Source organism: Corylus avellana, chromosome 1 (genome assembly GCF_965113065.1).
Source record: "Corylus avellana chromosome 1, dhCorAvel1.hap1.2, whole genome shotgun sequence".
Lineage (NCBI taxonomy): Eukaryota > Viridiplantae > Streptophyta > Magnoliopsida > Fagales > Betulaceae > Corylus > Corylus avellana.
Genome location: NC_142490.1, coordinates 39,168,281 through 39,193,017, shown reverse-complemented (window position 1 = coordinate 39,193,017; position 24,737 = coordinate 39,168,281). Strand labels below are relative to the sequence as shown.

The 24,737-nt window shown below is 34.0% G+C and overlaps 2 protein-coding genes across 2 annotated transcripts; both read right to left on the bottom strand.

Moving 5' to 3' along the window:
- Positions 1-9,251: 9,251 nt before the first annotated feature.
- On the bottom strand, positions 9,252-11,050 carry LOC132172291 (phospholipase A1-IIgamma-like). The gene is made up of 2 exons (XM_059583764.2): positions 10,424-11,050; positions 9,252-10,047 (listed from the first exon to the last, which is right to left on the bottom strand). Exons 1-2 carry the CDS (start codon positions 11,048-11,050, stop codon positions 9,427-9,429), a joined length of 1,248 nt encoding a protein of 415 aa, XP_059439747.2. The 3' UTR covers positions 9,252-9,426.
- An 11,666-nt stretch (positions 11,051-22,716) lies between these two features.
- LOC132172596 (phospholipase A1-II 4-like) lies at positions 22,717-24,658 on the bottom strand. Its single transcript, XM_059584118.2, has 2 exons — positions 24,035-24,658; positions 22,717-23,569 (listed from the first exon to the last, which is right to left on the bottom strand). The coding sequence occupies exons 1-2, from the start codon at positions 24,626-24,628 to the stop codon at positions 22,922-22,924; spliced, it is 1,242 nt and encodes a 413-aa protein (XP_059440101.2). The 5' UTR covers positions 24,629-24,658; the 3' UTR covers positions 22,717-22,921.
- Positions 24,659-24,737: the final 79 nt, after the last annotated feature.

Genomic DNA, 24,737 nt, shown 5'->3' with positions numbered 1-24,737 from the left:
GAAGGGGTGGCGTGCGAGCCACCCTATAGGTGGCCGCCTAGATGTCCCTAGGGGTGGCCCGCAAACCAACCTTCTAATTTTATTTTATTTTATTTTAATTTGTTTTATTTTTAAAATTGATTTTTGTTTGTTATATATATATATATATATATATATATATATATATTTGTAAAATTGTAAAAATTATTTTTTTTATAGTGAAAACGTCACCTTCTAGAATGTGACGTTCACTATTCGTCTGTTCACATGGCACCTTCTCAAAGGTGACGTGTGAATAGTGAAAATGCCTCATTCTAAAAGGCTAGCATTTTGCTGAAAAAGACACCATTTAATGCCATTTGGCACTATTCAAACGACATTAACCCTATTTCCAATCTATGCACTTTTTGCCATTTTGAAAAAATGACTATTTAAATGTCACTAGACAAATAATTAATGACATTTTTGGCCAAAAATGTCATTATTTGTGAGTCATTAAACACCAATTTTTTTTGTAGTGTGGACCTGAAAACGCTCGAACAACGCTTAAAAGCAACATCATCATTCAATCGATTAATTTTCATACTGATCCCTTTTAATATAATGTCATAATTTCTATGCTGAAAGATAGTACGTGGTTGGGGAAAACGTGCACGTGTCCATACATAGTTTCCATCACGTTTCTTTATTGTATTAAAAGTCCAAAAAAAAAAAACCAGAAAAATCATATACCAGTTGGTTAATTTCCATGACTCCGTGTATGGTTTCTATCTAGTTTCTCTTTGCTACGTCCAAACGTACGTGTTCGGAGTAATTTCTTTTCAACTAAAGTCTGTAAAAGTGTAATATGTTTCCTCATCTTCATATGTTTTTTAATTAGTTTATTAAATCACTATGTAATTTTCATATACTAAGTGACACATGCGAGTAAATTTTTCCAACCTTCAACTCAATTTGAAAAAACAAAAAAAAATTGTCTTTAAACATATTCTACAAGACAAAAGCTTTTCCATGAGCAAGGTTTTTTTTTTTTTTTTCTCAAAGCTGGAGAGGGGGACCATGAGCAAGTTGGAGCGTGAGGAAAATGATTGTTGCTTTACGATTGGTCTCTACCGATTTTAAACCTTTTCCAAACATGCGTTGCATCGCATGTGCCGTTTCCATGTAAGCATTTGTGAAATCATCACACAAGAGTGCCAAATCAATACTCCACATGGTTTAGTGCGACTTCGTCAGCAGGAACGGAACTGGGGTGGTTAGTGTAGGCCATGCCCCCAACACAACACAAGGAAAAAAAAAAAAAAAAAAAATTAAGGGAAAGAAAAATATATATATATTTAGATTTTTTTTTTTTTTTAATTTGGCCCATACCCATACCAAAGTCTGGCTTCGTGCCTGTTCGTCAGCATCACCGTATCAATTTATCTCCTAAAACCAAAAAGAAAGATAGAAAGGGTAGCGATGGGGAGATCCCCTCCGTGGGTTGACCCACCCTACTCTGCGGAGGTGGTTGTAGGGAGAGGTTGTTCCTCAACGACCCACCCTCTCCCAAGATATGAGTGTGAAGTTTTCGCTACACACCCTCGCTCATGTTAGGGTGGGTCGTTAGAAATTCCTACCCTCGCAACTACCTTTAAAGAGAGTGGGCCACGAGAGTCCGTCACGAACCACCCTAGCATAGAAAGAGGTGGTGGGTAGCAGGGGACCTAACCCCTTGCCACCCCACGAAGGGTGGATCACGAGAGTCCCATGAAGCACCCTGAACATGAGAGGAGGTGGTCACAGGAGACTCTCCACCCCCACGACCTACCCCAGCATGAGAGGAGGTGGTCACAAGGGTACTGCGGGTCCCATGTAAGAGTGGATCACATGAGGGACCCCCCTCATCGTCATAAGTTGAATGTTTTCCTTTAATATTAAGATTATTGTTAAACATGAGTGGTGCTAAATATTACACATATATCTCAAATCTGCGTCACTTTAACCTTTGTTAAAACACATAAAAAATGAACAAGGTCACCTCAACCCAATAAAATAAAAGTAAAATAAAGCATAGCATAGCATGTAACATTACTATGTTAAAAATATATGACAATTATTGCATATATCATCTCGGGTCCTTCCATGGTCTTAGATTGGAAAATTGCGAACGTCATCTCGGACTCTATTTCCTCCATTCCTTCCTCCTCTTCCTGAAAGACAATGAAAGTTAACAGAAATATAAATTTCTGCGCTTACCATGTGGCTTATTGAGCCGCGGCAAGAGTTTTTTTTGACTGCATTCCCACTCACCTACCTCATCTTCCCTCTTTTCCTATTTGTAGCGAAAAAGATCCAACCCCTTTTAGCTTTATGTTTTGCTCTTGTTTCTTTGTTTCTTATATTTTTCTTACCCAAATATATATATATATATATATATATATATATATATATATATGACAATTATTGCATTTTTAAGGTACTGCTAGATGAGGCCCACAAGGTCAACCAATCTTCTTCTTTTTTTTCTTTTTTTTTTTCCTTAATATCTTTTGTTCCAAAGTCTGCGGTACACACTTCTACTCTTCAAAGAAGGGTAATGCAACTATCATGGATCGTGATTCAATGGCCTCAAGACAATTTTATGTGGTTGGGTAAACATTAGTATATGGGTTTGACTCACGCAATGAGAATCTTCTTACTTAATTAGTATAAATTACCTTGGGTTCCATTGAAATCTTGATGGAGCTGAATCTGATTATAGATCAATCCGGCTTTAAAGAGTTCATGTGGTTCTCATCATCTAGGCCACATGATAATTGTATTAATTGTAAGCATCCAGCTTGCCACTCGGTTTCGCATCGGTGGCCGATGCTTTTGGCCATTGGGCATACAATTAGTGTGCGGGCCGGGTGCCCATTGTCACCATGCTTGCCACGCGCCGTTGTACATGTCGGTGCCTCGCATCACCAAACAATCATTTTGTGTGTGATCAGCTCCTCCTTTAACCCTCCACTTTTCTGCTGTTGGTGTCCCTACTCATTAAACATCTTGTATTGGATTTCGTGGCTGCCACATCCTCTTCTACAAAATTTCTCTCCCTGCAGTTGAAACAATGCCCATTTGGTGTCGATCGATCGAACCCACTCCAATACCACTTTATTGAAGAAGTTTGTGCTCAAATGTGAACATCAGTACCTATTTGTTGGTTCGAGGTCATGATCATTACTATTCTTTGATAATCAAATTTGTTGGTGAGTTTTCAGGCCCAAGAATTTGCTATCTCATCAATTGTCTTCATGGCTAAGCTCTGAAGGGACTCCTATACGGAAATGAGGTTCCTAGCAAATAAAAGCTAGGTCAGAGGTTGGTCTCCGGTTGGGCCGAAGACTTTCCAATGCTTATGTCGGTATCTTTATTTTTGAGTAAGAAAATAATAAAAATTTGCCTCTAGTTATCTATGAAAATTTACCACCTCCACTTCAATTAGTTCCAAAACATGTAGGAACAGATAGGAGGATCGATTTATAGAAAATTTTCAAAGTTAATACTTTCCGAGTGCTCCCCAAGCTCCATAAAATCTGAAGTTAGTGGCTTTGATTTTTAAAGCTTTTTCCTTTAAACTTTTCTTTTTCCCCAAATAAAAATATTAACAAACAACTCAAAAATCAAAACACTCATAACACATTAACAAACGGAGCCAATATCATCTTCCAGAACCAACAGGCACGACAAAATAGTGTGTGTAATTTTATTTGGACATAGATTTTCTTCAACCATGTTCTAAAAGTATCATGTTTTTATTAGGAAAAAAAAATAAAACACGTGTTTCTCACACGCACAAGGGACACATGACACTTTTAGAGACTAGATTAAAAAAAATACTTTCAACCCAGTTTAAAGTAATTTATATCCATTTTATTTTAGCTATGATAAGATCCAGATTGAAAAAATAAATAAATAAAGGACGAAGAGTTTATGGATCAAGAGAGGCTGGAAAGTAAAGACACCTTGCAAACATGCTCATTTGCAGTTGGGCTTTCATTAATTGTGGGCTCTGGTTTATTAAAATGGGTTTACAAAAGTGTGCTCTAATTGGTGAATGAGGACTAAGCCCATTGAGATTCTTACACCTTAGCTGTATAGAATTGCAAGTTCTATTGGATATTTGGATGTAATATTCCTTGGGAGGCCGATAATCCTAATAAGGATAGGATATGTTGCATAGACAATCCTCTAAATAGAAGAGTAAGGCAAAAAAGATCTAGCTATTAACAATTTTCTTCGTAAGATATATAATTGAATAAAAAAAGAGATATAAATAAATTCTACAAATTATGATATTGTCATGAGAAGGCCTAAACATTTAAGTATTGAACACGATCAATTTCATTGCAAAAAATTGTGTATTTTTAAACGCACATAACATCTCTTTAAACATTTTGTTATTCATTGTGTTTTAGCCAGGAACGAATTATGTTCTCGTAACCAAAGTTAATAATAATTGTATGGCATGCCAACATGGAGAAAAACGTACGGGTGAAGAATTTGGAAGGGTATGTGCGTATTAACTTTATACAGACTTGACCTAATGGCCTTGTTGTGAGATGAGTGTGATTTACCCTGAATCCAATGACTATTGTGACTAGCACAATCGCCCACAAGTAGGGTCGACACCATTGTGGCATCACTAGTTGTATGCCACGTGCGATATCAACCCGATCGAACAACTAGGGGGTGATCACTACAAAAAAACCATTTTTTCCTGACATGAGTTTCCTGACGTGTTCTAGTGTCGGACACGTCAGAAAATTTTTCTGACGGGTCGTTTCTGACGCGTGTCGAGTGTCAGAAACGTAGGTGTCAGGAAAAAAAATTTCCTGACGTGTGAGTAGGCAACACGTCAGAAAATTCTGACGTATTACCCACTCACACGTCAGGAAATTTTTCTGACGTTGCATTTTTGCCACGTCAGAATTTTTCTGACGTGTAAAAAATGACACGTCAGAAAATTTTCTGACGTGTCATTTCTGCCACGTCAGAAAATTTTCTGACGTGGTAGTTCTGACACATGTCAGAAAATTAAAAAATTAAATAAAAATTAAATACTTTTTTTTTTTAATTTTTTTCTGGAATTTTTAATTATTAATTAATTAAATTATTATTTTTTTTTCTTTTGAATTCCTCTGCACGCACGCGTGCGTGCAGATCTGCACCACACCATGGTGAGAGCTGGAGAAAATTTTCTCCAGCTCTCATTTTTCTCTCTCTCTCTTCAAAATCGATCTTCTCCTCTTCTTCTTCTTCTTCGATTTTTAACTTCTCCAATTCCTTCTTGATCTCTCCTTCCTCTTCCGGGCGATTATCGTAGTTAAAGACGCAGAGGCCTTTGCACGTGGCAAAGCCATAATACAGCTTGTCGCCATGTTGGAGGCTGTCGGTGAAGGAAGAGAGGAAGCTTGTTGAAGATTTGGCATTTTCCGTTTCCGGTGAAAGATGGGATCAGAGCTTGAAACACAAGATTTGATCTCCTTTTTTTTTTTTCTTTTTTTTTCTTCTTCTTCTCTTCTCCTTTTCTTTTTCTTCGATCTGCTGCATGCTTCTCAATTTTTCCCCTTCACGTTTTGTTTCTCTTCATCCTCCAGAGGTGCCGTGCAGACTGCAGATCGAGAAGCAGCTGGGAAAAAAAAATGTGCTGCGCGCAGGGAGATTGAGACAGGAGAGAGAATGTGCTGGGAAAAAAAAATGAAGAGGTAAAAAATAATAAGTGGGAAAAAGTTGAGGGGGGAAATAAAAAGAGGGAAAGAAGTTCAAAATCCCGCCTAAAGGGGGCCAATCGAGGTAATTTCCTGACGTGCCAGGTGTCGCACGTCAGAAATTTTCTGACGTGCAACACCTGGCACGTCAGGAAATAAATATAAAAATATATATATATATATATATATTAGTTTATATTTATAAATATACATATCTGATTATATATATATATATATACATATATATAGCATTCTGACGTGGTGGTTTGCCACGTCAGAAAATTTCTGACGTGGCAGACCACCACGTCAGAAAATTCTGACGTGGCGGTCTGCCACGTCAGAAAATTCTGACGTGGCAGTCTGCCACGTCAGAAAATTCTGACGTGGCGGTCTGCCACGTCAGAAATTTTCTGACGTGGCAAATTTTGCAACGTCAGAAATTATATCATTTTTAAATTTTTCAAATTTGTAATATTTTTCTGACGCTCCAACATTTAAAACGTCACAATTTTCTGACGTGTCTGAACAGACACGTCAGAAAATTCTGACGTGTTACTATTCACACGTCAGGAAAAATTTTTCTGACGTTTTATATATAACACGACAGAAAATTGCTGAGGTGGCAAAAAAATTACACTGTAGCACACGTCAGAAAACCCCCTTTTTTTTGTAGTGGATTGGCTATGTACAACACCCGGGGTTATGGAGTAGTGGGGTTGTACCAAATGCCTCAGGAGACAAGCAAACATACTCATGTGAAGGAACTAAGAGTAGAGATAAGTCATAAAAGGGATGAGTACAACTTTTACTATATGTATATATTGTTGATGATAGGGCTACTATCATATTTCCATATATGTACATGAGTTATGCCAGACGATCATGTCATGACATGTTGGGATATGTTAATCACTAGGCGGAAAAAAGCGGAAGCAAGATACATGTTAGTATTTTTGTTGGCTTAATTCGGTTCCAAAATGCAGAGGCTACTTTCCATAGGCTCAAACACTGATATAAAATGCTCAAAATTCAATCTCCACCATTCATGATAGGGATTCATATGTCATGAACGTCTCTGCAAAGTTTCAACTCAATCAGACCTTAAACATTCATCGATCAAAGCTATTGATCAAGGACCAACGGAATGTCCTCTGTAGGGGGTGTCCGGACATGATGCTAGGCTGTCTGAACACCAATTCCAGCAAGCATGTTTTTAGCTCGTAAGGCCCTGTCCAGACATGCACTAACCTGGTTCCGACACCCCGTACCTATTATGCCCAAAAACGTGTTTTTAGTGGACTCAAGTCTAGGGTTTGATGTACTGATATATATATATATATATATATATATATATACATCATTATATAAAAGAGAGGCAGGAATTTTCACTCCCAGAGAGTTCGTCAGGTGCTGTGCTAAGAGAGATCATATGTGGTGAGCATTATCTTAGAGTTTGAGTTATTCCTTTGATAAATCTACGATTGAAAAGTCTATCAGAAGGGTCCGGTAAAGAAAAATCACGTTAAAAAATATTGTGAGTAAGGAGACAAGTTGTAGGCTTGTCAATCTTACAGAGTCAAGGTCTTGTAAAGGGTTGTAAGTGTTCTTAGTGTCTGTAATCTTTGGATAATCTTTTGATAATGATTTCTTAGGTTTAGCTGCCCTGGAGAGGTTTTTACTTCTAGATCGGTTTCTAAAAGGTTTTCTTTTCGTAACCAAAATATATGTGTATGTCTCTTTATTGCTTTATATATTTTGGTGATTGAATTGTTTATTGCTTCATAGTATTAATTCCGCATAAATTGTGATAAACAAGTTTTTAGAGTCGTTAAGCGTTTTTCAATACATAAAATAGCACAAAGAATTTACGGGGGGTCAGTGTTAGACACCTACTTCCACCACTCTGAATAGCCCTAAGGACTACATTGTACTCATTAACTACTTGATTTGTCTACAATAAAAATGTCCCCATTTATAGGGTACTCTATAAATATAATTATAATAATCAAATCTCATTGATTTGATTACAATTTTGATATTTAATTACAATTTACCCACAAGTAAAGAATATACAAAAAAAATATATTATATACCTTTCGTATATTCTAAGCAGATATAGTGATGGAAAGTGGAGAGACATCTCACGAAATCGATCCTCATTCGTACGTACGTAGTAATATAATTTTGCTTGTTCAAGTCACCTAATCATATGCCTTTGTTGATTAGTGTCAGATTTTATATACATGAATTTTCTAATAAGCAAAACTACACGAGCTGACCAATCATTTAGGATAGGGACTGGATATATAGTAGAGTACTCATCCGTAGGTAATATATATGTCTATGTTCAATCCATCCCATATGTCTTTGTCGACCATATGACTTTCATCATATTCTTAAATATATTAATTGTGCTAATAAGCAAAATTAGACGTGGTGACAGGTCACTAATGTAACACCTTGCTAATTATGTGGCTCTGACAAACAGAAATTCCATGGGAGTACTTGTAGGTAGATTGCAGTAGCCATCTTATTGGGTAGGAAGAAGGTTCCTTCATCTGTCTTGGAGCCCACAACGTAGCCTCTTGCACCATCCATGGCTATTCCTCACTCATGACTATTGACTTCTTGTGAACAATATGGGTAAAAAATAAGGAATTGATTGGTGGGTTATAAAATAAAAAGGTGATATGAACTTTGTGTGAAAAAAGTGAAAGAAAAAGTTGTTTATTAATGTGAATAAATAGGTTAATTTTTTTTTTAAGGAGAAATGAAAAGTAATGGTTACCAAATTTGACCTTTCAAGAGATGTGAAATCAGATTTTGGTTTATGCTTTTAGAATAAGTTATTATTTAATAAAGTTTCATAACAAAATGTGTTGAGTTTGAATCTTGTCTCCATCAATTAATCACCTCTCATTTCAATTAAGTATTTTGCGTATTAATTAAGCCTTACTAATTAAGAAATTTGAATCCCAATTAGGGATAAAAGGCGGGAGGTTACACTAACTGTTAACTTCTAACTACCTATTTATATATATATATATATAAAACATGAAACAATGTTGTTTTTGTGTTTAAAATTTTAAATATATATAAAAGTGTATAAATATTTAGAAATAATGTTGTTATGTAGTATGATATGATTGTATAACCATAGAAACTACATCATTTTGGTTTTTTTTTTTAATTAATTTTTAAATTTTTTCTTTAAAAAAGCAGTTAGCGGTTATTAGAGTTACTAACCGCTAACCGCCAGTTAACCGCGTAGCTGTTAATCGCCTAGGCGGTTTTAGCCAATAATCGCTAACCGTAAGCATCTTTTCAACTCTGGTTCTAATGTGTGAAAAAAAGTGTCAGATTATAAATTAGATAATTAAATTAATTATTCTTTATCGATTCAAACTTTTAAAATAAATGATAATTTAACAATATGACATCGAAACAAAGAGCGATTCTCATTTATTATTACACACAAATAGCCCAAATTTCCATATATTTTTTAACACCCACAAGATTCTCCCATCCTACCTACTACTTTATAGTTTATGGTACCTTACATTTCCAATTAATTAAGCTAAAGCCTGACGCATGCACCTTGAGTCACACAACACGCGCAAATGTCTGTTTCTTTTTATTCTTTTTGCTCCCCTTCAACATCAAACAAAACCAAATTGAAACAACTTTCACAACCATTTCCAAACACTCATCATCAAGGAATATCAGACGCATCATCTTCTTCATGATCCATCAACTTCCAAGACCCATCCGCCAGCTGCACCATCCCCTTGTTCTGCACACAACGCCACGACGCCGGAACAAGATACTCCTCCTTCAAAGCATCCGCCGTCTTGTTCGCAAGCGCAACATCCCGATGAACCCTCAGCTTGAACCCTCCGCCTCTCCTCCCTGCTGCCCCTGCAACTCCATGCAGGTAGCACTCCAAGTTATGCCACGTCGTCAGATTTCCAGGGCTCTTCAAGTAGTGGGATTCGCGAGTGTCTATTTCCAGCTCTTTTCCCACGTCCGAGTAGCCTATCAGGGGATAGTTGGGAACGAAATCTGGACCGTTGCGGATGCGTAGAGCTTGGAGATCTTTGTATCTAGCGAACACCCTCTTGAAGCCCGAGTCTCCCACGCGGGGGCTGGCGAATACTATTGCTGTTACGGGACACGCTCTTCTCTGCTCGTCTTTTGGCTTGTTGAATCCATTGGCGACTATGTCAACCGCATTTAGTGTTGCAATTGCTGCACCCAAGCTGTGCCCAATTACAGTAATGCTGATTTCTTCGTCCTTGTATTCTTCCAATAGTCTCGTTATCTCACTGAGAACCTGGATAACAATAAACATTACAAGTCTATTCTACTTCTACATTAACAACAATAAAATTAAATTTATCATTTGTAATTCTTGTCTCCTGAATTCTTGTAACTCTTAAATCTTGAGTTCTTTGTCTCTTGGTTTTCAGATTTCTATTCAAAGTTCATGTTACCCTTTCACATTTTATCAACAATCCTTCGGATTATATGATACGTTTACAGCAGTCCACTCTATTTTATAGTTCGTTCTTTTCGCAATTTAAACATGTGACCTGACGCTTGACTTTAATACCAGATGCTACTACAAACTATAGATATATGAAATTCACATTTGAAGACCGGCTTACAAGAAAGAGAGATTGTAGTTAAACATAAGACATTTAATTTACCTGCTTCCTGGCACAAGTTTTGTTGAAGGGAGAACGCGGGTCATCAGAAGTGTAGATGGAGTACCAACCCTGGTGCACCTTAGGATCATCCTCATCTCCAAGAATATTGGAGGCAGAAACCAAATCAAATTCCAAATCATTAATCCATTCCAGCGTCTCAACTGTTCCTCTCCAAGCAACCACAATATCCCTCCTCCCTAGCACAGCCTTCTCTTCATCTGTGGAGACTGCAACATACCCCATCCAATTAGACTCCTTGCTCCACGCCTCCCTCGACAAAGACTTTATTATAAAAGCCTCGGGGACTTTAATGTTTGATGTTGCATAAAAGAACTTTGTCACCTTGTATTTGAAAGGATTCCCCTTCTCTAAATTCACCTTAGAGAAGAAATCCTTCTTCCCATACCGGCTGCTTCCTGCAAACCTCGACACCTTCTCTGAATCAAACGCATCATATGTTGCCTGAGTCATTTCTCCATAGTGGATTATGTACCGCCGGAGATCAATGTCGAGAGGCTCCAACAAATCCTCCCAATTATCCCGGCCGCTCAGATTTTCCCAGTTTTTGGCTATGCTATCCATATTTTCTTCCTGTGTGTCCAAACACTTTGTACAGATGACTCCCATATATATATACAACTGCTTGAGAGAAATCTAATTAATTAGATAGCAGTCAAACTTTTCTTTCTTCTCTTACCTTTTCTTCCTTTGAATTTATAACCAAAATCTAATGGCTAGATTTTGAGTATAAAAGTTGTATACATCCAGCAACCATATACAACACTGAAATTTGTGTACGTACTTGAGATTGGACAAATTACTATATATTATTTAATTAAGAGATATAATAATATATTATCTAAAATTACTGCATTATTCAATAACTTGGCCAAACAACTCAACTCATTATGAAAGAGTACTATGACCAGGGGTTTTTTTTTTTTTTTTTTATTAGGAGATAAAATAATATTTGGATCATTATATTGTACATGACTTATTAATTCTTTAAATTTGTGATATATATACTCATTGCACCTTCTGGCATTAAACCACCATACATTATATATAAGTAATTGCTAATTGTCAACACATACAACCTTTTACTCCAACCTGCAGAAGGGCTTATCAAATATGTTTAGTAAATTCGGCATGATAAAAAAATGGGAATTAATTAATTTAATCTTTGTTTAATCTTTTAATGCTTGACGCAACGTGCTAGCATCCCTTCAAGATTAGCATGCCAAGTGAAATTCCTAGACGTGGCGCTGTTTTAATAAGTCGGGTAGGCCAATGGGCACACACGTACATATTCTTGGCTTAGAAGGCCTAATTCCCTTTTTTATTCTTTTGGTGACCATGAATTATATTTTTTTGAAATTTCAACGGATCTTTTTACTATACCCAATTGAGGGCTATGTTATATTATGTATGGATATATGGTTACTCAAAACTTGATGGGGACGGTGCAACCACTCATCCGGAGGGTAATTATTGGCTTGAAGCTTTGATTTCTTGTAGGTTCGTCTAAACGAGCTGAAAATAGAGGGAGGGAGGCAGGCTGGCAGACTTAGCTTACAAGTTATGATGAAAAGGGAAGATATTTGGGAAATTTGAAGATGCGATCGGAGGTGGAAGAAGGCAGGTATTGCAACTTCTGTGTATGGATTCGATACTTTGCCGACCCTTACCCGTAAAGTAACGTTAAAGCACATATATACTTCTCTCTGGGTTTAAGTGCTCACCCCATGCTTAGAAAAACAAAATAAAAAACAAAACAAAACAAAAAAAGAAAAAAGAAAAGAACTCTCTCATGAATAAAAAATTTAAAAAAAAAAAAATTACTTGCTAAGAGTCATTAAGACTAAAGATTTGGGCTCGACTTTTAGAGGGTGTTTTTTGTTTTTTATTGAAATGTAATATAATTATAACAGTGAAAATAATTTTAAGTATTTACATGAATATTTTGTATGTTGTTTCTTAGTACTTTTTCCTTTTTACTAAAAGAATAAAATTAAATTAAAAAATTGTCCTAAAAAGCGTTAGCAAACTAGCCCTTTTTCTTTTATTCTAACCTCAATTAAATTCTATCTATATATATGCACACATAACCCCGGCCAACCAATATATCAAGAGAATTATATGTTACAACCCTAAAAGTTGTGTCCATGTTCGTTGAAAAATTAAACCCAATGGTACGTGTATCCTACTAAATGGATACGAAGATGATGTGGAACTTATTTATTTGTACTTGTAGCATTTCTCTGTATTAATTATTTTGATCATTTCCAATTAAACTTCACATCATCTTGGTACGTACGTACCAATCTTCTTCTCTTTTTTTTTTTCTTTTTTTTTGAAAGAATCTTGGTACCTATCTCTTAGTAAAAGATTTAGTACCCCTAACATTTCTCATTTTTGTGTATTAATAAAAGAAAAAGTCATTTAGTCACTAGGTTTTTCATGGGATTTCAATTTAGCTCTAATTTTTTGATTTGACAATTAAATCCTTAGATTTTATATGATTTAAAATAGGTCAATCTTTTAACTTATTGTCCAATTAATTAACTGCATGACACGTTAAACCAATCAATTAATACGACGTGGCTCTTGTTTAGACATCATGTTCCAAGAGTATGTGCCACAAGACATAATTACTTTAAATTATAAATGTACTCTACATAAAAAAATTAAATATTAAAAATAAAAATAAAAAAGCCGATTGACCAACTTTGTCACATAACACGTACAATTATCACATAATGTGTCAAATTAGAGTCACGTGATATTAATTAATTGAATTACTCGACAGTAAGTTGGCAAATAAACTTATTTAAAATCAAAAGAAAACCTATTGACCTAAATTGTTGAAATTGAAACTGCATAAATACTTAAAGGACTAAATTTAATTTTCCCTATAATAAAGCCATCATGTAAGCGAGACTAATAAGACAAGTCATCCTCCACCTCATGTTCCAGGCAAGCCACAATCACAACATGAAGTTTCAACTTTAATTTCAACATCAAATCAACCTCATTTAAATTAAATATATTTCACGTATTGGGCATCACCTATTAAAAGGGAGTTTGAGCCCCTACGTGAGGGTGAGTGTTAAAGTAATTATTAACTGATTAAATTTACCTCTTCTTATCAACTTAAGCTTTTTGGACAACTGGTAATTTAACACGTACATCAAACTTAATGACATGTATCCACACCCTCTCGTCACCCATATATATATATATATATATATATATGCAAATTACTAGAATGTGTATTACGTGCCAAATGTGGCTAACATTTTCCTCTTTATTTCTTTCTCTTTTTTATTGCCTATTTTATGTTGGAGTGACTGCCTTGTCCTTTATAAATATATGAAGTTTTCAACTTAATTTAGAAAATTATAAGAGTACTTAATTAATAATTAAAATTTCACAATTCAAACCATCTTACTAAGAGAAATTGATGATATGATTTGTTATAGTATTATAATATACCAAAAATTCCTCAGAACTGGCGTTCAAATTAGGTTGGAGAAATTTCAATCATTTTGCGAAATTTCACTCATCAACCATTTGACTTAACGCTAAATTTTGATAAAATTAATAAAAATTTCATTGGCATAATTATACCGAGTAGATAATTGGGAATGTTAATAAATATGCTAAGTTAGCTGAAATTGTTTTGGTAATAACACTTTCACTTAAATATCCAACTAACGGAAAGACCTATAATAATTATATGACTTTTAAATTATTTGAAGACTGTTATAATTTTAAAAATTAAGTTAAAAAAAATTTCATCTATTTTCAAGAACTAAATAAATTATTTTTACTTTTTCACTGGGTCAAAAACAATATGTCTCTTTCGATCTAATCTAACTATCAAGTTAAAAAGATTATACAGAGATTGGCCGGCCTCTTGCGGCTGGTCATGTCCGGTAAATTTCGCATGCATGGCTTTGCCTTTGACATTTTTTTTTTTTTTTTTTTGTTATTTTTGGGCGGCTAAGTTGTTATTGTTAATATGTCCTGCTCAGGCCCAGGCTTGGACCCCATAATTGATAATTCTCCAGAGGTGACTTTCTTTTTCTTTTTTCTTTATTTATTTATTTGTTTTTTTTTTTGGAGGTGACTTAAATTTTGGACCAGACCCAAATAATTGAGAAATAATACAAAAAATAATAATAGATACTAATGTTTAGTCAAACCCAATTGGTTTCATGTCATGTTGATGATCAAAGAAATTTTTCTAACATATAAATAAGTTGGAGTAGAGATTTTCGGCTGCCAAATTGAGTCAATCAAGCGTCTGTTATTTTTTTTTTTTTAATTGAAGAGGAAAGAGGTTACAAGGGGGATTATATATGGATGACCGAATTTGAGGCATTAGCACTAAATTTAGGATGACCGAATTCTTTTAGGGTGATACCATCCCTAAAGGATTAACCTTCCACCTCTAGGTTTTAATTTTGAATCCAAAAGGCATTAAAACTCAAATATTAGCTCATGGAAATTTAGTTAATAGAAAAAATAAAATTTTCTTTTCCTTTTTTTTTTTTTAATATATATATATATATATATTTTAGAGGCAGTAACGCATTGGACGACGCTTGGCTGCCTCAATTTGGCAACCGCATAGACCTACTCAATAAGTTGATTAATTGATAAATATATACGTCATAACAGTACCTTATAATTATGATAAAAAGAAGTTTAAGAACTCAATAATTGTGATATTAATTGAGACTAATCCCCACTTCTACGAAAATTGAGGCATGATGATTAATTACACCACCAACCCCAGCAATTGGGATAAGATTTTAGCCTAATTACTGCACTACTTCAAATCGGATTAGGGACCCCCATAATTCATGAACACAGAGGGTACGTACATGGTAATGCGATTAATCCCCTATATGGTCAAGTCTACGGCCCTATTGTCCTCTAGGGATAGGTATAATGCCTCTTCTGAGTCCTCCAACAATGTCCAGCTGGTTTCTTATGCATTACATTTTGTATTGATCATGAAGGTCTCTCTCATAAAGAGACTAAGGGGGCCTCTTATATGAAGGATCATAGAGATAAAACAGGAAATTTAATGCTCCTACTGAGCGCTACCGAATCGTTTTTCTTAAGAAGTTATTTATTTTTATCAACTTTGATGAATTGGTATACATTGGGTTACAACGTACAAACATTCTTATACGATACAATGAAACTCAAAAAAATCTTTGTAATTTGATTTCATTTTGCACAAAACAAAACAAAACGAGAATATTTTTAGAGTTTATATTATAGCAAGAGAGAGAGATTTGAATTTTAAAACTACAAATGGTTTTGAGAGACAAAAGAAGAGATAAGTTTTATGTGTTAAACTGGCTTGCAGTGAACTTATTGATAGTGTCATTTTAGCAGTTTTAATGCTTGTTAGCCAACATATATACATGTACGTAATTTCTCAATTAACAGTAAAAAAAAATTGTTAATTGAACAATCGTTAAAATATGATCATTAAATATTAAAAAACATTTAATATTGACTGTTAGATTAAAGTTATAATTAACAATTATTTAATTATAATCATTATATCATAATTGTTAGTAAGAATTATTTAATTTTAACTGCTATATCAATTTTAATTTGATCTTACAGTTGACTTTACTAACGGTCAAGTAAATCCAACTGTTAGATCTACCTTAAAAACATCGTATAATCTAGATCAAATCATATGATCGTATGATCATGCGCGTCCAAAAATTAACAATTATGATCTGATCGCTTCAAATTTTAATGCTTCGTACTAAGTACCAATTAAGTGTGTCATCACCTGATCGTATATCAATTGCTCGTGAAATTAATATGGCTTGGTTTTTGTGTCATTGTTTTCATATTCTTTTATTTACTCTTTTGAACTTGTTGTCTATGTATTTTCAATCAATTTATCCTTTCACCAAATGCTTAGACCTCCCTTTGTAGCTATCTTTTAGCATAGAAAATCGTCAACTAGTATGATAACAGTGATCAAAATGCATTAATTGCTAGATTTAGCCCACCTATTAACACCCATAACTCAGCATATAGTTAGGTTTGTTTAAATAGATGGTAGTTGTTAATGTTGCATTTGGAAGCTCGATCTGAATTTGTGTTGATGAAAAAGATATTTTAGTTGTATCAGATCATATCTTTCTGCTTTCTAATAAAGTATATTATAGTAGATTAGTATTGTGTAGTGATTTTAGTTAATTACTATAGAATCTGATAATAGGAGTTCTCATTGGAAGAGATGTCTCTAACAATTACCAATTAATTAGTGTGAAAACACTACGAGTAACACTCCAAATTAAGTATTTTAATTATTTAATTTATTAATTTTGGGGGTTTATATGTCGGGAAAATGAAGTCTCTAAGCAAAAGATGACAATTTTTTCTTTTAGTATTAGGATTTTTTTATATAAATTACTAGCGCTTATGCCCGTAAGTGCCGGCAATTTCTATGGAAAACTTTAAAAAAGTGAGTCAAAGAACCTTGCATCAGCATAAACTTAAAAAATAATAATAATAATAATAATAATAATAATAATAATAAATAAAAAATAAAAAATTAGTAGAAAGAGAATCTTCTTACCTATGCCTAACTTGATTGCCTTATTGATAGTATACACAAGCCTAAATCAAAATTGTTACTTTTTTTATTCCTCCCATTAAGGAATAAGAATCATAATAAAATTAATTATAATTTATTTGATTAAAGAAATTATTCTTTATTTGGAATAAATTACCGAGCATTTGTAATTGTGATTTAATTTATATCACACTAAATAACATGTGACATTTTTAACTTTTTTTTAACAAACGAGTTATCTTCATTGATATAAAATCAAGGGAAAAATATAAAAAAAAAAAGCCCCCCAAACTACTAGCCGTTTTCAATTTAGCCCCCTAATGTTCTAAAAGTGATAAAGTAGCTCCCAAACTACCAAACTATTATATTTTGGCCACTCCGTTAGTCAAAACCATCAGTTTGGACGGAAACTCCAAAACGACGTCGTTTTGTTACAGGTAAGTTACTACAATGCCATTTTATGAAGAAAAAAAAATTTTGGAAAAAATATAAAAAAAAACCCCTCAAACTACCAGCCGTTTTCATTTTAACCCCCTAATGTTCCCCAACTACCAAACAGTTGCAATTTAGCCACTCCGTTAGTCATTACTGTCAAATATGATGGAAAATTCAAAACTACGTCGTTTTGATAAGGGTAAATTACTAAAATGCCATTTTAGAAAAAAAAAATCATATTAAAACAAGCACGCAAAACGGCGCCGTTTTGCTTGAAATTAGGGTTTCCTTACACTTACTAAAACGGCGCCATTTTGGTAAGTGTTAGGAATTAAAAGAAAAGACCTTAGACCCCACGCAGAAAAAACCTCCAACCCCAGTTTATCTCTCTCCCCCAAACCGCCGGCCACTACGTCGTTCTATCTCCGGCAACCTTCTCCCTCAAGTGAAAAAAACGCAATGCCCCTCTCTCTCTCTCACTCTCAAAAACGGCTGCCCCTGCCACCACCATCCATCACCGCCGGCCACACCATCTAGTGACTACGAAGCGCCACCGAAAAATTCTTACCCATTGTAGAAATCAAACAAAAAAATCACGTTCGTAGATAAACAACACCGATCCGATAGCTATACCATGAAATACAATAAAAAGATTGAGTTATGGGTAAGATTTACAGGCTGCCGGAGATAGAATGACGTGGTGGCCAGCGGTTTTGGGGAGAGAGATAAACTAGGGTTGGGGGTTATTTCGTGGGTCACCTGCGTGGGGTCTAGGGTTTTTTCTTTTAATTCCTAACACTTACCAAAGCGGCACCGTTTTGGTAAGTGTAAAGAAACCCTAATTTCAAGCAAAACGGCGCCGTTTTGCTTGCTTATTTTAATATGATTTTTTTCTTTTAAAAATGGCATTTTGGTAACTTACCCTTGCCAAAACAACGTAGTTTTAAATTTTTCATCATATTTGACGGTAATGACTAACGGAGTGGCTAAATTGCAACTGTTTTGTAGTTTTGGGGTTACTTTATCATTTTCTGAACATTATGGGGCTAAAATGAAAACGGCTAGTAGTTTGGGGGGCTTTTTTTATATTTTTCTCAAAAAAAAAAATTCATAAAAGGGCATTGTAGTAACTTACCCGTAACAAAACGACGTCGTTTTGCAATTTCTGTCCAAATTGATGGTTTTGACTAACGGAGTGGCCAAAATGCAATAGTTTAGTAGTTTGGGGGGCTACTTTATCATTTTTGGAACATTAGGGGGCTAAATCGAATACGGCTGATAGTTTGAAGGGCTTTTTTATATTTTTCCCTAAAATCAATATGAAGCAAAATGCTCCATCATACAATGCCAAAGATACAAGTTGAAAACTTTACAACCCCAACACTATATATGACATACCCAATAGCCTCTAGAGTTATATATAAAACAACACCTTAGAAATGACATCATCACAATTAGTATATATATAGATCTGCAGCATAAACCGACGAATCACGTGTTTGGTTGCTGTCTCTTTCATCAATGGTAATTCTTCCATAAACTTGATATCCTCTGTCATCAATCAATAGTTTGCTCCCAAAAAAAGAACCAGAACTCCAGAAGAAAATAAAATACCTACCGAAAACCATTACGTTATTCTTAAGCAAAACCTAAGAAAACAACAAATCTAAGATCTGCTGTAGCCAGAGCAATAGCAAACTTGCCTTATTCAGAAGCAAAAACGAAAATACAGAATAAAGAAAAAAAAATAGTAAAAAACACCCAACTCCCAATGTCCGGCAAAATGATGCATGAAGGATGGCAACTGGAAGAAGGGGTGGCCGGCGAACACGGTGAGCGGTAGTGTGGATAGACGAAACTGATGGAGAAAGCCAGATCTGATTCTGAAGAAAATATATCTAGAAACCCCATCAAATCCAGTGGGATAGCAGTGCTCAGAACGTGACAGGCTTGTAGAGAGTCTGGACGGTGGATCTAAGCAAACGATAAAAGAAGAAAGGGGAAGAGAAAAGAAGAAGGGGGGGAGGGTTTCCCTCCTCCCCTGCTGCCCATGGTTTTTTTTCTATACTAGTATTGTTTTATGCGGGGAGAGAAGTAGACAAAAAAAAATGGTAAGGAAAACATAACATGTGACATATGGGCCACGTACACTTTATTCGAAAATTTCTTACATAACCCACTAATGAAAATTCAGATACTAAAAGCTAGCTAGCTAGGGAAAGCACATCTAATCAAATACATAAAAAAATCAACAATAACCTCAATTAAATGAAAAGCTTTGGCACAAACACCACCTAATTAGAAAGAAGAAAAAAACAAAAAAAACAAAAATGGTTGCTTAATATTTAGCTATATCGCCAAATTTTGTAAAATTATGATATTCAGGTTAATTGAGGTGCTCATATCCAGGTGTTTCCATATGATATTTATAGCATATCATGTAGATATATAGTTATGTACCATAGTATAACAAGTTATAAACGTATTGAAAAGGACATGTGACAAGATCATTGATAAATAATTTATTGACCAAAACAAACTTACAGCTTTTATTAGTAATTACAAAAAAATATTACAGACAAAATGTGTAAAGAAGATCAATATGTTTTCTTTCCTAATTAATCGTATGACGAAGAACTATAATAAACAAAAAAAGATGTACTGCGATGATGACTTTGTTGAACAAAATATTTAGGGCTGTTTGAGATTGAGTTTGAGTGATTTAAAAGTGCTTTTAACACTAAAAAAGTCAGTTTGAAGAAAAAAGTATTAGTTTGGTTAAAAAATTAAAAATGTTTTTAATGGTCCAAAAAGCCTAAAAATGGTCAAAACTAGGGGTGCAAAGGCGGGCGGTTTTTAACCGCCCGCTAACCGCTAACCGCTATAACCGCCAACCGCCTAACCGCCTAACCGTCTAACCGCATTAACCGCTAACCGCCTAACCGCCATAACCGCCTAGCGGTTAGCGGTTAGCGGTTATTGGGTCTACTAACCGTAACCGCTAACCGCTAACCGCCTTTTTATATAATATATTTTTATAATTATAATTATAAAAATATTTATACATATAACATAATCACTTGATCATTAAATCACAATTTTTTTAAAAAATAATTAAATCACAATTTGAGTATTAATATATTATCACTATAATTTATATGATTATATCATATAATCACTTGATCATTAAATCACAATTTTTTTTAAAAAATAATTAAATCACAATTTGAGTATTAATATATTATCACTATAATTTATATGATTATATCACATGAGATTGATTATTAAATCATTTGATTATATAATAACAAATTATACATATATAATATGACATAACTCATAAGTATACTAATTCATACTAATACAACAATTAAATATCTAGAGACTTATTTCCAATGTATGTTATAAACCTATAAGTCTATATAAGTCTACATATGTATATGAATAATATAAATGTATAATATCAATAGTTAATCATATGATTCAATGACAATTCAAATACTTTATTCAAGACTTCAAGTGAATCATATTATTAATGTACAATGATGATATGATTCGTATAATATCAAATTAAGTAATTGACATTGGATTAAACAATGACCAATGTGTTACTTATAAACATAATTTAAGTATTAATGTATTATCATTATAATTTTAGTAATTTATATATTATCATTATAATTGATATGATTATATCACATGATGACTTGATCATTAAATCATATGATTATATAATAATAAATAATACATATATAATATGACATAACTCATAAGTCATAAGTCTACAAGTTAATCATATGATTCATGTACAATGATAATCACAATTGATTCAATTGAATTAAACAATATGTTACTTATAACTACAAGTCTACAATTTAATTAAAGCATTATTAGATACTTTAGGAATTTAGGATTTAGGAGTTTGAACATTGCCATTTACCATTAGATATTAAGTTCAATTCAAAGAAAAAAGATTATAAGTAAATATGATAAGAATTTAAATAATTAATCATATGAATCATATGATATAATTTAATGAGACTATATGATTATATAATATCAAATTAAGTAATTGACATTAGATTCAACAATGTGTTACTTATAATCACAATTGAAGTATTAATGTATTTTTTGAACATTTTTTAGAAAAAGAAATTTAACCATTTTTTGAAAGAAACAAAAAAAAGAAAATTAACAATTTTGAACAATTTTGAATTTTATATATATATATATATATATATATATATATATATATATATATATATATAATTGCTTATAGTTATATTATATGCATATTGAATAATATAAATGTATAAGATAAATATTTAACTATATGATCCAATTACAATTCCAATACTTAATCAATTATTCATGTACAATGACAATGACAATGTGATTCATATAATATCAAATTAAGTAATTGACATTGGATTAAACAATGTGTTACTTATAACTACAATTGAAGTATTTTTGTTTGTTTGTAAGTTTATAAGATCAACATTTAATCATATGATCCAATGACAATTCAAATATTTATAGCAATTGGGCCCAAGAAGATATTAAAAATACAAGAAAAAAAAATGAGGGTAAAAAAAAGCCCAAAAAGCCCCAAAAAAAAGCCCAATTTTAAAAAAGCGGTTAGCGGGCGATTATCTATTTCACTAACCGCTAGGGCGGTTACGGTTAGCGGTTATTGCCACTAACCGCTAACCGTAACCGCCTTTGCACCCCTAGTCAAAACGCACTTTTGACTAAAGCTTAAAAATTAAGATTTTGCCCAAAAACTCTTTTTAACTTAAAAACACTCTTTCTTAAATGCAATACAAAACAGGCTCATAGTATATGTTCAAATATGTTTGGCATATTTTGACCAAATAGAACCTAATTAATGTGCAATGACAATTATCACTGAAAGAGCTCTTACACGTCCTCATTCTCATTCTCAACCTTATCCTCATTATTGTCATGACGAAAAAGTGCCATATTTTATTGTAGAATGCTGTTTAAAATATTGGAAAGTATAGTCATTCTAAAGTATGGTACATAGAATACTTTTAAGGAGTTAACAAACACCTTTTTTTTTCTTAATTCAATAATGAAAAACGTGTTACAAGGAATCGAATAATTGAAATGAGGTGGGCTTCTCAACATCAAACCCAAACGAAAAAAGTAATACAAGGAAAAAAAAAAAAAAAAACAAACATTAGGCATTGAAACCAAAAAGGATCCAAGCCTTTCTAAGAGCAACACAAAGCCGTGGCAAAGGGTAAAGGAGCTCGGTGAGAAACCCTAAATGGTAAAGGCAGCAACCAGTACCATGAAGATTATCATCACTCTTATCTCTGTTTATTTAGTACATTAAAAATAAAACACAGTGACATAGCCTGCCAAACCGGTGGCTTTATTTAGTACGTTTGCATGTAAAGGCTACCTCACACAATTTATATAAGATTGTCATCACTCTCACGATCCATCAACACCCAAGAGCCGTCGTCGTTCTGAACCATAGACTTGTTCTTTGTAATCCACCAAATATCAAGCACAAGAAGCTTATCATCTAGAGCATCCGACACCTTGTTTACAAGTGCAATTTCACGATTTACTTCCAATTTAAAATCCCCATCTTCCCCATGTGTTCCTGCAACTCCATGCAGATAAACTTCCAAATTATGCGCTTTGGACTTGGCTTCATTACTTTCAACAGGAAGAACTTTTAAGTAGGGCGATTTTCTAGTATTAATTATCAACTCCTCTCCCACATCTACGTATGACAACCACTCCGACGGGTGGTTTGGGACGATATCGCCTGGCCTATTATTGATACGTAACACATGAAGATTTTCAAGATCGGAGAATACTTGGAGAAATCCTTTGTCCCCAACTCGGGGCACACCAAACCCAAAGGCTGTGACGAGACAGGCGTTGATGGGCTCAGAAATATTACTCGAGGGCTTGAGGTTAATTCCATTATGGACAATGTCGACGGCATTTAGAGTTGCCATTGCAGCGCCCAAGCTGTAGCCGACCACAGTAATGCTCACTTCCTCGTCCTTGTAATGGTCTACAAGTCTCTTTACCTCGCTTAGAACCTGAAAGATGGTTCAACTAATATAATCAATCAAGGAAAAATGGTTTTACGTATAGTACATTAACATAATAATAATAACATAGTTTTATTCTATACCATAATTTATTTTTATCAAAAAAAAAAAGTGTTAATTAAGTATATTCCAAGAAATTTAATCCACGAAAAATACCCCTAAATTTTAAAACTTCTCAATTTCATCTTGAACTTTCAAACTAGTTTTTGAACGTTAAAAGTGATGAAATAATCTTTATACCCCTTAAACTTTTATAAAATTTCAAATTTACTCTTAATTTCAAAATGAAAAAAAAAATAAAAAATGAAAATTGAAGGGTAATTTGGTCTTTTTAGTAGTATATGTTAGGGTTTAATGGTAAAAATTGACGAAGGTGAACTATATCAAATTGAAAGTGTTATATATATATATATATATATATATATATATATATATATATATATTAAATCTCACCTGCTCTCTACAACTAGTGGAATTGAAGGGGGAATCCTCGTGAGCCATAGTGTACATGGAGTACCAACCTAAGTGCACCTTTGGATCATGCTCCTTTCCAAGTATTTCAGAAGCTGACGTCAAAACAGCATCAAAATCAATTATCCCCTCCAATGGCCCCTCGGTTCCCCTCCAACAAATCAAAATGTCCCTCCTCCCTAACACGGTGGTTCCTGTGTCTGTGGTCACAGCAATGTACCCAATCCAATTTGAATCCCCACCCGTTGGATCAACAGCTCTGGACCTCTTGATGAACCCGTCGTCGCTGCTGCTGCTGCTTATGATATTTTTTGTAGCATAGAAATATTTTGTCACTTGATAGTTATATGGGTTGTTCTTTTCTAAGCCCACCTTGGAGAACAAGTGCCTCTTTGCATAGCGGGAAAGTCCATAATTGATAGACTTGTCGTCTCTGATGAAGGCGTCAGAAATAGCTTGAACCCTTTCGCCGTAGTGAATGATCAACCGGCGGAGATCAAGATCGAGAGGATCTAGCAAACCTTCCCAATCTTCCTCGCCGCTCAGAGCTCTCCATCTCGATGCTATGTTACTCATGATATTTCTGTTCTTTGCTTGATGATTGAATATTCTTAATGCTGTGCCTCATCCCCATGCAAATGCCTCCAATTTATAAGCCATAATTTAATATGTGATTTTTTTACTC